This window comes from Pagrus major, chromosome 19, assembly GCF_040436345.1.
Source record: "Pagrus major chromosome 19, Pma_NU_1.0".
Taxonomy (NCBI): Eukaryota; Metazoa; Chordata; class Actinopteri; order Spariformes; family Sparidae; genus Pagrus; species Pagrus major.
Window position 1 is genome coordinate 18071979 of NC_133233.1, and position 13243 is coordinate 18085221.

The 13243-nt window shown below is 41.3% G+C and overlaps 1 protein-coding gene across 3 annotated transcripts in view; it reads left to right on the plus strand.

Moving 5' to 3' along the window:
- Window positions 1–13243, plus strand: part of LOC141014215 (dnaJ homolog subfamily C member 13) — a 32763-nt gene that overhangs the window by 12328 nt on the left and 7192 nt on the right. For 2 of the 3 annotated variants that reach the window (XM_073487912.1, XM_073487913.1), the window contains exons 8-40: window positions 12–107; window positions 366–457; window positions 703–869; window positions 1865–1944; window positions 2043–2212; window positions 2315–2347; window positions 3093–3192; window positions 3343–3450; window positions 3579–3734; window positions 3819–3875; window positions 4435–4556; window positions 4789–4864; window positions 5052–5147; window positions 5247–5387; window positions 7091–7108; window positions 7915–7997; window positions 8082–8235; window positions 8384–8487; window positions 8582–8741; window positions 8849–8911; window positions 8996–9097; window positions 9254–9358; window positions 10472–10674; window positions 10758–10842; window positions 10954–11108; window positions 11363–11408; window positions 11502–11656; window positions 11741–11942; window positions 12104–12219; window positions 12356–12434; window positions 12533–12668; window positions 12830–13014; window positions 13142–13216. In XM_073487912.1, the coding sequence (XP_073344013.1) occupies window positions 12–107; window positions 366–457; window positions 703–869; window positions 1865–1944; window positions 2043–2212; window positions 2315–2347; window positions 3093–3192; window positions 3343–3450; window positions 3579–3734; window positions 3819–3875; window positions 4435–4556; window positions 4789–4864; window positions 5052–5147; window positions 5247–5387; window positions 7091–7108; window positions 7915–7997; window positions 8082–8235; window positions 8384–8487; window positions 8582–8741; window positions 8849–8911; window positions 8996–9097; window positions 9254–9358; window positions 10472–10674; window positions 10758–10842; window positions 10954–11108; window positions 11363–11408; window positions 11502–11656; window positions 11741–11942; window positions 12104–12219; window positions 12356–12434; window positions 12533–12668; window positions 12830–13014; window positions 13142–13216 (3720 nt within the window). The remainder of the gene's footprint in view (window positions 1–11; window positions 108–365; window positions 458–702; window positions 870–1864; window positions 1945–2042; window positions 2213–2314; window positions 2348–3092; window positions 3193–3342; window positions 3451–3578; window positions 3735–3818; window positions 3876–4434; window positions 4557–4788; window positions 4865–5051; window positions 5148–5246; window positions 5388–7090; window positions 7109–7914; window positions 7998–8081; window positions 8236–8383; window positions 8488–8581; window positions 8742–8848; window positions 8912–8995; window positions 9098–9253; window positions 9359–10471; window positions 10675–10757; window positions 10843–10953; window positions 11109–11362; window positions 11409–11501; window positions 11657–11740; window positions 11943–12103; window positions 12220–12355; window positions 12435–12532; window positions 12669–12829; window positions 13015–13141; window positions 13217–13243) is intronic. The other variant, XM_073487914.1, reaches the window with a different exon arrangement.

Genomic DNA, 13243 nt, shown 5'->3' on the forward strand with positions numbered 1-13243 from the left:
TCTTTCCTTAGGAGCCTGTAAAACGTATACTGGCCCTGACAGAGACATGTCTAGTGGAGAGAGACCCGGCTTCATACAATATAGTCACCATCAAACCCTTCGGAGAGGTGAGCGCTAAGACACTAAAGCGACATCAAGTCATTAAAATTTCAGGCTGAAATGTTAACGCTGAAAACCATTTTGTTCTCCCTGTGTTGCACTCCTTTTGAAGATAAATGTTAATTTAACTGCCTGTCATTGTTTCATTATGTATGAACTGCATCACTGCGAGTTAACAGCTTGGATGAAAGCACTTGTGATGTGAGTAAACTCTCCCCTCCCTCCATCTTTTTTTCTCACTCTTGTCCTGTCTCATCCCCCTTCAGGTATTTGCCCTCATCTGTGATGTTGACAACCCTCAGGTGTTTACTGTTGAATTCATCAGAGGTCAGATCAGGAAGTTCTCCTCCACAGAAAGGTACACAGATGTAACGCATACATTTGTCTTTATGGCTCTGTGGGTTTTGTAAAGTGTTTGTATTTTTGGCCCCTCTTGCTTGACGTTTTTCAGTACTGTTTACTGTAATTACAGGATGAGTAATTTGCCTGTGTGCATGTGGTCTGCTGTGTAACTCTTTCCTGTAACTATGTGCTCGCCGTTCACTCTCTAAACACAAATCGTTTGTAATGCATTTAGTTGAGCCTGTTTGTGTGTGTCCGCAGGGACTCCCTGTTAGCCAGCCTCCTCGATGGAGTCCGTGCATCAGGTAACAGGGATGTGTGTGTCAAGATGGCCCCCACGCAGCGAGGGCAAAGATGGGGCCTGTTGAGCATGCCCGTGGACGAGGAGGTGGAGAGCTTGCATCTCAAATTCCTGGCGGCACCTCCGAGTGAGTTCAAGCCCTTTGATTTCGTGAGATTCATTCACATGATTTCGATTTTATGTTATACGGTCAGGCTGGTTTAGATGTAGATTTTCATTTTGATAGTTGTGACAGTAGTATGCAATTTAGTTGTGTTTTTTTCAGCCACGCTAGAAGTGAATATACAAAAAAAATCAGATGGACTGACATTCAATTTTGTGCAGACATTTATGGTTACTAGAAGATAAACTCTACTGACTTTAGTCAGTTTGGTTTATGAACAGATACTAATCAGCCTCAGCTGTACTTCTGTAGTTCTAATTAGCAAATAATGGCATGCTAATATGCTAAACTAAGATGGCAAACCCTCTAAAGATGAGCATGCTAGCATGATAATTGTGAGAATGTTAGCATGCATTAGCATTCGAATCGAAGCAACACTGTGACCCAGTTTGTGCCTCTCATGTGTTAGCATTACATTCTAGTCCCAGCTAAGATCAGATTTATTGAAAAGTATATGGATGAAAAAAAAAATTAATCTGTTGTAAGAAAAAAAAGTTAAGTTGTGTCTTTTTTGGATTGAAATAAATTAGAATATTAGAAAGACACATCAGTACGTACCCATATGACTTTATAATTAAACTTTTTGTTTTGGTTTATGTTGTATAAATTGTGCAAGGAGATATGCAATTTCCAGTAAGGGTGGCCAATCTGATGATTTTTAGATCATGATGAATCTTATAGGCGTCCACAATCTACTTTTCATATTTCACAGGCATATTGTAGAGATTAAGATATTTAGTGTTCTCTTACTTCTGTTTCAACTTCACATAATGACATGATAACAACAAAAGATGACAAAAAAGACACGCACATCCTAATACACCTGGCAAAGTTAAGTTCTGCACATGGAATAAAATGGTTACAATAAATGGTACGTGAGGTACAAACTGGGGCTATGTTGTGTTAGAGGTGATATATATGCTTTTGTTTAATTGTTCCACCCCTTCTTCCTTTATCAGATGGCAACTTTGCAGATGCAGTGTTCAGATTCAACGCCAACATATCCTACAGTGGAGTGCTGCATGCAGTAACCCAAGATGTGAGTGTGTTCAAGTCCTGTGTGAGTAATGTCCATTCATCTGCCTGAGCACGATTCGCACTCATTTCACTGTCTTTCTCTCTCTGTTTTCTCTTCAGGGTCTTTTCTCTGAGAACAAAGAGAAGCTCATCAACAACGCCATCCTGGCTCTTTTATCCCAGGAGGCTGAGCTGCCAGCTCTTAACGCCGAGCTGGAGAGCCATTTCCAGGCCATCCGCCGCCTGGTGGCCTCCAAGGCTGGCTTCCAGGCTTTCACACAGCTGCCTAAGTAAGAATGCAGCAGTTATCTCACTTTACCTCCCTGATTTTATTTCTTTAAAGTATATTTTTTGTTGAGCTGCTGGTAACAGGCATGCTCTGTCATTCCAAGGTCTGGTCAAGGGTCTGGAGTCACAGATGCAACGTAAATATGAATCCATACATCTCAGTCCGCCCTTTTGCCTGCCTCTTTCCCTCTTGTTCTTCTCCAGAGTCTCTCTCAGCTGTCTGTTGATCAACCTTCTCCTCTTTTATCTCTGCTCTGCTTTCATCTCAGGCTTTTAGACGGCACTTCAGACAGGAGGTTATGTCGCTCAGTCGAGCTGTCTGCCTCGATTTGTCTTGACCTTCCGCTCTCACCGTCTCATCCTCTCATCCCTTATTTTTGTGCTGCCAGCTCTCTCACACTATCCTCTTTGCCCATCCTATCCTTTACATTTCTGTACATCACAGTATCAAAGAACCTAGTGATCTCTCCGGGTCACTGAGATGTATGAGAGGAACTGTATTTACTGTTTATTATTTTTCCTGTGAAGCAAATGAGCCATGATTGGTTTTCCTGAAAGATTCATCGCTAGAGTGGCTTGGTGTTTCCCCTCACACAACTACAAGGGACAGATCGCTATAAATTCATGAATGGTTTAGTAAGGAAAACCTCTTTTATGCTGTTATGCTTAGTAGTTCAGTGGAAGACGTGACAGTTTGTGAACAAAGAATCAACAAGCCACATCTGAAGCAATGAATTCTTTGTGTATCCAACCCCAGACCTCTTTTGAATAATACAGTATTTGTTTGGTTTATAATCTCTTGTTTTTGTGTCTCAACTTTTTCAAGTCATGTTCGTTTTATTGGTGTTGGTAAGTCGGGGAATGTGTGTTTGTGTGTCACAGATTCAGGGAAAAGTTGGGAGTAAAGACGGTAAAAGCTTTAAAACGGAACAACAACGGTGTGACACATGCTGCTGTAGACATGCTCTGTGCCCTTATGTGTGTAAGTATCACCAAAATATCTGGACATCAGTCAGATGCATGCATAAATATCAGGCATTTTTTTTTTTAATGCATCCAAGTTAGGATTTTGGGTGAAAACTCCACTCACTGAAATCTTGCTGTTGACATTTTCTCTCATGTTTCTCTGCAGCCGATGCACGATGACTACGACCTGAGGCAGGAACAGCTGAACAAGGCCTCTCTGCTGTCCTCCAAGAAGTTCCTGGAAAACCTCCTTGAAAAATTCATCACGAACGTGGTAAATTTCCTCGGATTGTCAGCAATCTTAAATGCAGCCTGAGCTTAGAAGAATGAGGAGATTTGGAAGTTGTATATCATCATTTTTCTATTTCCAAAATCTGAGCTGTCATTCTCTTTGTTTTTCAGGACCATGGAACAGGAGCTTTGGTCATCAGCTCCTTACTGGACTTCTTAACGTTTGCCCTCTGCGCCCCCTACAGTGAAACCACAGAGGGGCAGCAGTTTGACATGCTGCTTGAGATGGTTGCCTCCAACGGTCGCACACTGTTCAAACTCTTCCAGGTATTTGCAATACCCTGTCAGTAATGTGAGTGGTATAAATTCAGTAGATGCTTGTGCATTGAATCAAGTTCTCTTCATCTCCAGCATCCCTCCATGGCGATTGTAAAGGGAGCAGGTCTGGTGATGAAGGCCATTATTGAGGTAAGCCTTTCTGTGTGTTTGGTGGCTAACAGTGTATATAATATCATGATGGTTGTCTTTAGTGTTCATCAGAGTGTGACTTGCTACTTGACTTGCACTAACACCAATGACTTGAGACTTCACTAGAGCCATTTGACTTGAAAATATTCAGTACCTTCCCCCAAGCCCAAAGATTAAAGAGTGAGCCACAAATTGATTCATTACCCTTTATTTCCTGAATCAACTTACATTAAAGTTTCTCCTCAGGTGAGGATATTCATGAATATTCCGATATTGGAAATCCCCTTGGATGAACTCATTCTGAGTGTTTGAAATCTTATATCCTCCCTCCCCTGATGGAGATGCAACAACTTCCAACTTTGTTTGACATTTGAAGTTGCACAGAGAGCGTTGAGTCAAGGCTTTGTTATTAAAGTGATATTCCACTTGGTGAAGAAGTGTACATTATGACTTGGTTAGGACTCAAAACTCCCAGTTTTGCCTCCTAAAACAATGACTAGGTCCCACCTCTGGTGCTCATGCTTTATGATGATAACCAACCACTGTTGTTTACATTTAGGAGGGAGACAAGGAAATAGCCACTAAGATGCAGGAGCTGGCCTTGAGTGAAGGGGCTCTTCCAAGGCACCTGCACACTTCTTTGTTCACCATCAGCTCGGACCAGCGGATGCTTACCAACAGGTCCAACCTCAATAAATCCACACACTCACACATCGTTTTTTAGTAATTTGGGTTTGTTGGTTCCAGCTGCAGCTTCCAGTGAATTTTCTGTATTCACAATTTACATACTTCACTCATACTCTTACCCAGAGAATCACTCATTGCATGTAACAGTAGAAAAAGCTTCAGTTGCTTCGGTATATAAACAAGAAAAAAATGGCTTAGCTGCTTATCTCTGATTTTTCTTTATCAGGCAGCTGAGTCGTCACCTTGTTGGCCTGTGGACAGCAGAGAACCCTGTTGCCATGAACCTCCTGAAGAGGATACTGGTAAGGCTACAGATTCTGCCCTTTACACAAAGATTTGATACCCGTCCAATGTTCATGGCAGAAACTGTTAGTATAATGATGGCGATACAAGAGAAGTACTCCAGGATGTAAGCCAAAGCTTTTCTCTGGCAGCTGAGGCACCCTGTTTAAGTCTTTACCCATCTCACTTTGTCTTGTGCGCTCTCAGCCAACAGGCCTGCTGGCGTACCTGGACAGTCCTGATGCAGTCCCGGAGAAAGATGTGGATAGAATGCACATCCGTGACAACTTGAAAATCGCCACAGTATGTGGACAAATATATCACATCTGCAGAGGAAACAAAAAGCTCAATAAGACTTTTTTGACATCTGTAACGGTTTTGTTTTTTTTTATATTCCCACAGGACCAGCTAAACCGAAACAAGGTCCCCGAGTGGCAGCGGATAGCAGGCAAAGCAGCCAAAGAGGTGGAAAAGTTTGCCAAGGAGAAGGCCGATATAGTGTTGATGCACTGGAGAGATAAAATGGGAATTGCCCAGAAGGAGGTGAGGATTATCTTTATTTACAAAAGGGCTGAGGGGCTGATCTACCTGTTATCTATCAGACAAGCTCCTGCTGCTGCTGACTGTGTGCTCAGGTGTCCCTATCTGCTCCTCCTGCTGCTGCTGCTGACCAGTGCTGCAGTATCCAGAGGCAAACTCACTCTCTTTTCAGCTGCTGCTGTTATTTTGCATGAAGAGCAGTGTCTGCTCTGATGCTGACTGACCTTGGGGAAACAGCAAATGTCAAGATGCAATCACATTTGATTTTTCTGTGCGCCACATAGTTGCTATTCAGACTGCTTGTCTGCATTTTCTAAAATGTTTAACGTGCATTTTTTTTCTTCAGTTATGACAAACGTTTTCCATTACAGGTGTGTCTTAGTGCAACCAAGGGTTATTTAAATTCAAAGGTCACCTTTTGTTTTAAAGTATATTTCTGTTATGATAAGGGTTGGGTATTTTTCTGGTTTTGCTGGTTAGATCTGGTTTATGAGCTTAAACCTTAAAGTGATTTTAGTTAGCAGGAGCCTCAGGATAGCCGATTAGGGCTGCTATACTCCAACAGACATCTACAAGAGAGAACTCTCATCTGAAACAAGTTGTGGTGTATATATTATGAGCCACAATACTTAAGTACGAAGTCCCATTGGAGCCACCCCTGTTTGCCCAGTTGAAGTTGCTTCATTAGACTCTTAATACAAACTCAACACTCCCTCTATCTGTTTCAAATTAAAAACCCTCTAGCATTTCAGAGGACAGAAACCTTTCATTTCTTAACAAGGATTTTATTGTCAAACTTTTCAGGAACTTGTTGAGCTCATTAGGGGTTTTAACACTGCTTATTTGTAGCCCAGGGCTATGAATATGCAGGCTAAGAGATGGGATAACTTAGCCCCTTTTCACACACAAACTGTTAACCTAGGGTTAACCTAAGCCCAGGGGGAATAAGTTTCATTCTGGTTTTCGAGTTGCCCTGGGTTCACTCTCCACTGAAACATGTAGCTAAAAATGCTGTTTGACTGCTTTACTTTCATTCCACATTGGCACTTCCACATTTAGCTCTGTGTTTGGTTAGTTTTATGGTGTGACACGTACTGGTCCGGTCTGGTATCTTGAATATGGCTTAATATCAAACCAGTTTTAAAATATTTACATAGGCCCAACCCTAGTTAGAATGTAGATTAGATGACATGTTTGCACTACATGTCATAATTGCAGATAAGGTGTTTTTAGTCTGAACCTATGTGGGAGGGATGAGGTTGGTATTGTCGGCATCTAGACTGTTTAATAAAACTGCTGCGTTTGACGTTTCCACCTAAGTGAAATCAAATCTGCTTTCAAATAACCTTAAAACTGACTTCACCTGAATGTCACCTTTTCCTTCTCTCCTCTCTCTCATCATTTTGTATCCTGCAAAATGGCTGATCAACTACATGTTTTGATTGGCTTGCTTTCACTGAATTTTCCCTAATCACATCCATCCTTTCCGGTTTGCACCACATGCTCAAAGTATATTTGTTGTTAGCATGGTAGCTGCTAATGAATCTGGATAAGTTAGTGACAGATAGTTTAGTATGATCTCATTCTAGTGACCCTTTTTGTTTCGATTCACCTCTGTTTGATCCGAGGAACAATAACCTCTCTGTGTTGTCTCTGCCCCACCCTCCCCTTGTCTTGTGTGGTTTCTCTGCTGTCAAACAATGCAGCAGGACAGAAATAACCTGGTAAGTAGGACTCACCAATGGGATCCATGCTGGTTTTCTTTCCATCCTCCTTCTCCTCACCAAACCATGTTTCCACCTTCATGTGACATATTGAGTGTGTTTTTTAAATTCAGCCAGGCAAAGACTTGTCTACAAAGGATTTCCACATGTGGCTTCAAATAATAATAACACAGTAGACGATCAAAGCATAGATTTGAACAAGACTGACCATGTCCTGCTGTCAATATAGGATATGTTCAGAGTACCTGTAGTGTTTTGTCATAAATAAATAATGACCACATTTAAGAGTTTAATTACCATAAACAGAAGGACCTTTGCCAAGTAGCCTGGAACAATATTTTGCGTTGCTCACACCAGTTTTGTTTATGCAGGAAATTGGCCATAATGATTGCGCAAAGCACATAATGCTTCACATGGCATATGAAGTGATCTCTCTGCAAAGATCTGTCTCGCCTTGCTAGAATTACAGAACACACTCAATGTTGGGATCCCATCTTGGTTTTTGTGTGTCATAACTTTATTTTCTATGTTGGTGCGATGGCAACATGTTTTTGTTTTTGTTTTTTTGGTCTTGTTTCTAAAAACTGACTTTCTCCCTTCTGAAAAACATTTTATGTTACATTGTCATACACGTTGGTTCCTTTCATTTCATTTCTGTTGTTCTTGTTTGTGTGAAACCTTGCTCATGTTGTCGCCATTTTAACCTCCAAACTCTCTTTATGCCATAAGCTGAAAAAGGACAAATGTTAAATGATGTGGTTGATGATACACTCATTTGAATTATTTTGTCTTTTGTTCATTTTCAGAACCCAAACCAAAAGCCTGTCATCCTGAGGAAGAGGCGGCAGAGGATAAAGATTGAAGTCAACTGGGAGCTTTTCTACTACAGGTTGCTTTTTCCAACCTTTTACTCTTATAACAGAAAACCATTTCTTCAGCCGCCGTCCTGACTTGCTCCTTTGTTTTTTTCAAGATTCCAGCTCGACCACGCTCGGTCCAACCTCATCTGGAACCTGAAGACGAGGGAGGAGCTGCGGGATGCTCTGGAGGGGGAGATGCGGGCCTTCAGCGTGGACCGTGAGCTCGGCAGTGCCACCGTCATCTCCTGGAATCACCAGGAGTTTGAGGTTTGTGTTCACTGCTACCTGGATCTTATGGCTCTCACTAAATTAGAACCATAAATATCTGTGATACACGAGAGTTTTAAGCCTGACCGTGATACCTCAGTAAATCCCACAGATAAATACAGGGTTATTTCTGTGCTCTTGTTTGCAGGTGAAATACGAGTGCCTTTCAGATGAGATAAAGATCGGGGATTACTACCTGCGTCTGTTGCTTGAGGAGGATGAAAACGAAGAATCAAACGCCATCAAGAGATCGTAAGACTGCGATACAACAGCCCAACAGACTGCACTGATGCTATAACTCTGCACTGAGTCCAAAGTGAATGCTTTTCCCTCTCTTTCTTCTCAGATACGAGTTCTTCAACGAACTCTACCATCGCTTTTTGCTTACACCCAAAGTTACGATGAAGTGCCTGTGCCTGCAGGCGCTTGCTATAGTCTATGGGAAGTGCTGTGAGGAGATTGGCCCCTTCACAGACACAAAATATATTGTGGGCATGCTGGACAGAGTGAGTACAGACTGTCACTGGGAGAGCTAATATATATACAGTAATGGAAGTGTTTTCATGTCTTTATAATTTATCCTGAAATCCAAAATACTCTTTTGCGTTTACAGTGCACAGACAAACTGGAAAGAGACAGACTCATCCTCTTCCTCAACAAACTCATTCTCAACAAGGTAAGCTGTAAAATCAACAGAATTGCCTGTTCATTTAACCTCCTTCTCTAACCCTCTGTCTTGATTTCATCTTCTGCTCTGCAGAAAAACGTGAAGGAGGTGATGGACTCAAATGGAGTACGTATATTGGTGGATCTGCTCACCTTGGCCCATCTGCACACCAGTAGAGCTACTGTGCCCCTGCAGGTGAGTTATATTGCATGAAAAGAAGAGCTCTGTATATCTGCTGATATTGTAATTCTCTATGAGCCACCACTGAGGTTTAATTCAACCTTGACCGTAGTTTGAAGCTTTAATTAATCTCTCTGGAGTGTCAAACAGAGGTCTCGTTATTTTCCACAGAGCAACGTGCTGGAGGCAGCGCCAGACATGAAGAGAGAGAGTGAGAAAGAGTGGTACTTTGGAAACGCAGACAAGGAGAGAAGAGGACCTTTCAGTTTTGAGGAGGTAGGTTATCATTTTAAAATGTCCAATTTAACAAATTGGGTTAAATGTAATAATTTTGCCCGGTAAGAACAACTTAACGTAATATATTACTGATAAATCTAATAACATCTTTGTTGTTCAGGTCGTGATTGTTATTTTTACTTATGTGAAGTGGTACAAAAGGTCAGGTAATGTAGTTTGATGTTATCTAGAGGAGACATTATTTCATTCTCCCAGTTATTGCGGTGGTTACGTTTACATGCGCAAAATATTATGGTTTTCGCCCTTATTCGGAAAAAGACAATGTTCATATTCCTAATCTGCTTATATGGCTAAAGAAAAGAAATATTACTCTAATATTTCCATTTACATGCAGCTGTGCAAACTCAGAATAAAGAACACAACCTCCCTCTTTCATTCTTTCAACCGCCTTCTTGAAAAAGGTTGATGTTGCAATATTTTTTGCATACCCCAAAACCCTACATAATGATTGAAGTAGGGACTCACCAAGATGATTTTTTTCAGGGCCAGTACCGAATATTGGTAATCAAGAGGACCAATAACCAATATTTGCGATATCTTAGTGTCACTATTTAGAATAACCAGTGATAGAATGTAACTAAGTACAGTTTACTCAAGTATTTGAGTACAATATTGAGATACTTTACTTGAGTATTTCCAGTTTCTTTAACTTTATACTTCTATTCTACCTTTATTTGATAACATTAGTTACTAGTTACTTTGCTGATTCAGATCATTAAGTGTTGATGGGCTATTACATGTGACTTCTTCTGATTAACATACATATTCTGAATGCGCTGAATACATGTTTAAAGAGTGCTGCTATAACCTGAATAATAGCATATTTTGCATGTATTAATCATAAATTAAAAATCCTAATTCAGAAACAGAATATGCTGTTAACATGACCCGTATCAAAATATGGAAGACTGTCATTTCCGAAAATTAGTGGATAATAAGTTTGCCAATGAATTTAATCAGTGTTATTTTTTTCATTTTTGTTTGTTTCTTACAGTTGCTGCAGTTTATTTTGTACATTTATTCTTGATTTATACTTTCTTTTGCAGCAACCACCACTTCTTACCACTTGTGTTTTTGCGTTTCCTTCTCCAGATGCAGGAGTTTTGGAGCACAGGCGTCCTGACAGCAAAGACGCGCTGCTGGGCTCAAGGAATGGATGGCTGGCGTCCCCTGCAGGCCATCCCCCAGTTAAAATGGTGCCTCTTGGCCACTGGACAAGCAGTGATGAACGAGTCCGACCTGGCCACACTAATCCTTAACATGCTCATCACCATGTGCTCCTACTACCCCAGCAGGTGAGTGTAGCAGAAAATACCTCTGTGGTTGTAGGTCCAGAAAATACCTCCATTTATAACGTATTTATTTGCTTTTTACTCAGGGACCAAGATAATGCCATTATCCGTCCTTTACCCAAGATCAAGAGGATGATCAGTGACAACGCTTGTCTCCCTCACATTGTTCAGGTATTTGCACAATCTAAATCTGTATTTTTTGGTCTATATTTTCACGTCATATCCAGTTTGCTGATATGCTGACTTAAGTAAATTGACCCGTTTTTTCTTTGTCCACTCCAGCTGCTGTTGACCTTTGACCCCATCCTGGTGGAAAAGGTAGCTAACGTGCTGTACCTGGTGATGCAGGACAACCCAAATCTGCAGCGCCTCTATTTAACTGGGGTGTTCTTCTTCATCATGATGTACACTGGCTCCAACGTGCTTCCTGTGGCAAGGTGAAAACACACAACAAATGGCATATCAACATCCAAACATGCTAAAATTCCCCCCCAGAAATATTTACTTTTATTGTCTTGATGACTGACACCAGACAAGCAACAGACTGACTAGAAACTGACCGACTTCTTCTACATATTAGTAATTATTCCAGCATAGAATTACTTGTGGTAACTTGATTAGCTATAAGAAAAGGGCTTTAGAGTAATGTCAATATATCTTGATAATAACCTCTCTCTTTTCTTTTCTTGAGGTTCCTGAAGTACACACATCTGAAACAAGCCTTCAAATCAGAAGAGGTAAAGTGGATTTTTTTTCCCCCTTTACGACAAATTGTGTCTTATCAATTCAACATCTTTTTAAAAAATGAATCTGTTGTGCCTTCTCCCCAGTCTAAGGGTCAGGATATAGTGCAGCGCAGCGTTCTGGGTCCAGTGCTGCCTGAGGCCATGGTGTGTTACCTGGAGAACTACGAGGCAGAGCGCATCTCAGAGATATTCCTTGGAGAATTTGACACGCCTGAGGCCATTTGGAGCAGCGAGATGAGGTAGATATTAGCATGTCTAATTAGTGTGAAAGCCATTTGTTTTATAGAAATTTCAATAGATTATGTTTACACTTTCACTTTCAGGCGGATGATGATCGAGAAGATAGCTGCTCATGTAGCTGACTTCAGCCCCAGACTGCAGAGCAACACGCGGGCCCTCTACCAGTACTGCCCCATCCCCGTGATCAGCTTCCCTCAGCTGGACAACGAGCTCTTCTGCAACATCTACTACCTCAGACATCTGTGCGACACCACCCGCTTCCCCAACTGGCCCATACGAGAACCTGTATGTTTCTTGTTTTTTTCCCCTTGTAGCTCCTTATCAGTGTCCTATTTTCTAGGAAAGGCTTCTTTTCTTTTAACACTTTCTTAATTAGTTTTTCAAGAAACCTAACCAACAATATGACTGTATCTTCTTTTAATATTTACCCACCATCATCCCTGCAGGTGAAGCTGCTAAAAGATACTCTTGAAGCCTGGAAGAGAGAGGTGGAGAAAAAGCCTCCTTCCATGTCTGTAGATGACGCCTACGAAGTCCTCAACCTCCCCCTAGGACAGGGGCAGTAAGTGGCTTTTGAGTTATTATTTGTCTGAGTGGTAGCAATAAACTTGGAGTATGTGTAAGTGGATGGGATTAAATGTTGGGTAATGTGGAATTGGACAGTAGGACTCAAGAAATGTTGGCATGTTTCTCTTCAGGCACGAGGAAAGTAAAATCAGGAAGGCTTATTTCAGACTGGCACAGAAGTACCATCCTGACAAGAACCCTGAAGGCAGGGTAGGTATTACGATCATTAGTGTCGTGATATGTGCGTAAGAGCTTTAAGCATAACTTAATCCACGGATTTAATTTCAACTTTTCTATCTATCTTTCAGGACATGTTTGAGAAAGTCAACAAAGCCTACGAGTTCCTTTGTACAAAGTCTGCACGAATCCTTGATGGCCCCGACCCAGAAAACATCATCCTCATCCTCAAAACTCAGAGCATCCTCTTCAACCGACACAAACAAGGTACGTAGATAGAACCCATTTCTGCTATTCTTCTTCCTTCCTTTTGTATTTCATCCATTTAGTAAGAAACCAGTTGAGGCTCATAGTGCTGAATGATTTTAAAAAAAGTCAAATGAACTAACTAACCTTTAACTAATATGGTTTTCTTTGTCTACAAACAGAACTGGAACCTTACAAATACGCCGGTTACCCAATGCTCATCAAAACGATCACAATGGAAACGGAGGATGATCAGCTCTTCTCCAAGACCTCTCCTCTCCTTCCGGCTGCCGTTGAACTTGCCTTCCACACTGTCAACTGCTCGGCTCTGAATGCAGAGGAGCTGCGCCGCGACAACGGCATTGAGGTAAAAAAAAAACCTTCGCAAAACCTTAAATCTCAACCAGTCTACATGAAAGATTACAGCCATCCGTCTACATGTGGATGTGGAGAACTGTGATTGAATAAATGATTAATTGTTGTGTTTTGATCAGGTGTTGCTGGAGGCTCTTTCTCGGTGTGTTGCTGTGTTAACTGCGTCCAGCAAGCCTGAAGACATGGCTGTACAGGTAAGAATCTTTATTCACCTCAACTTT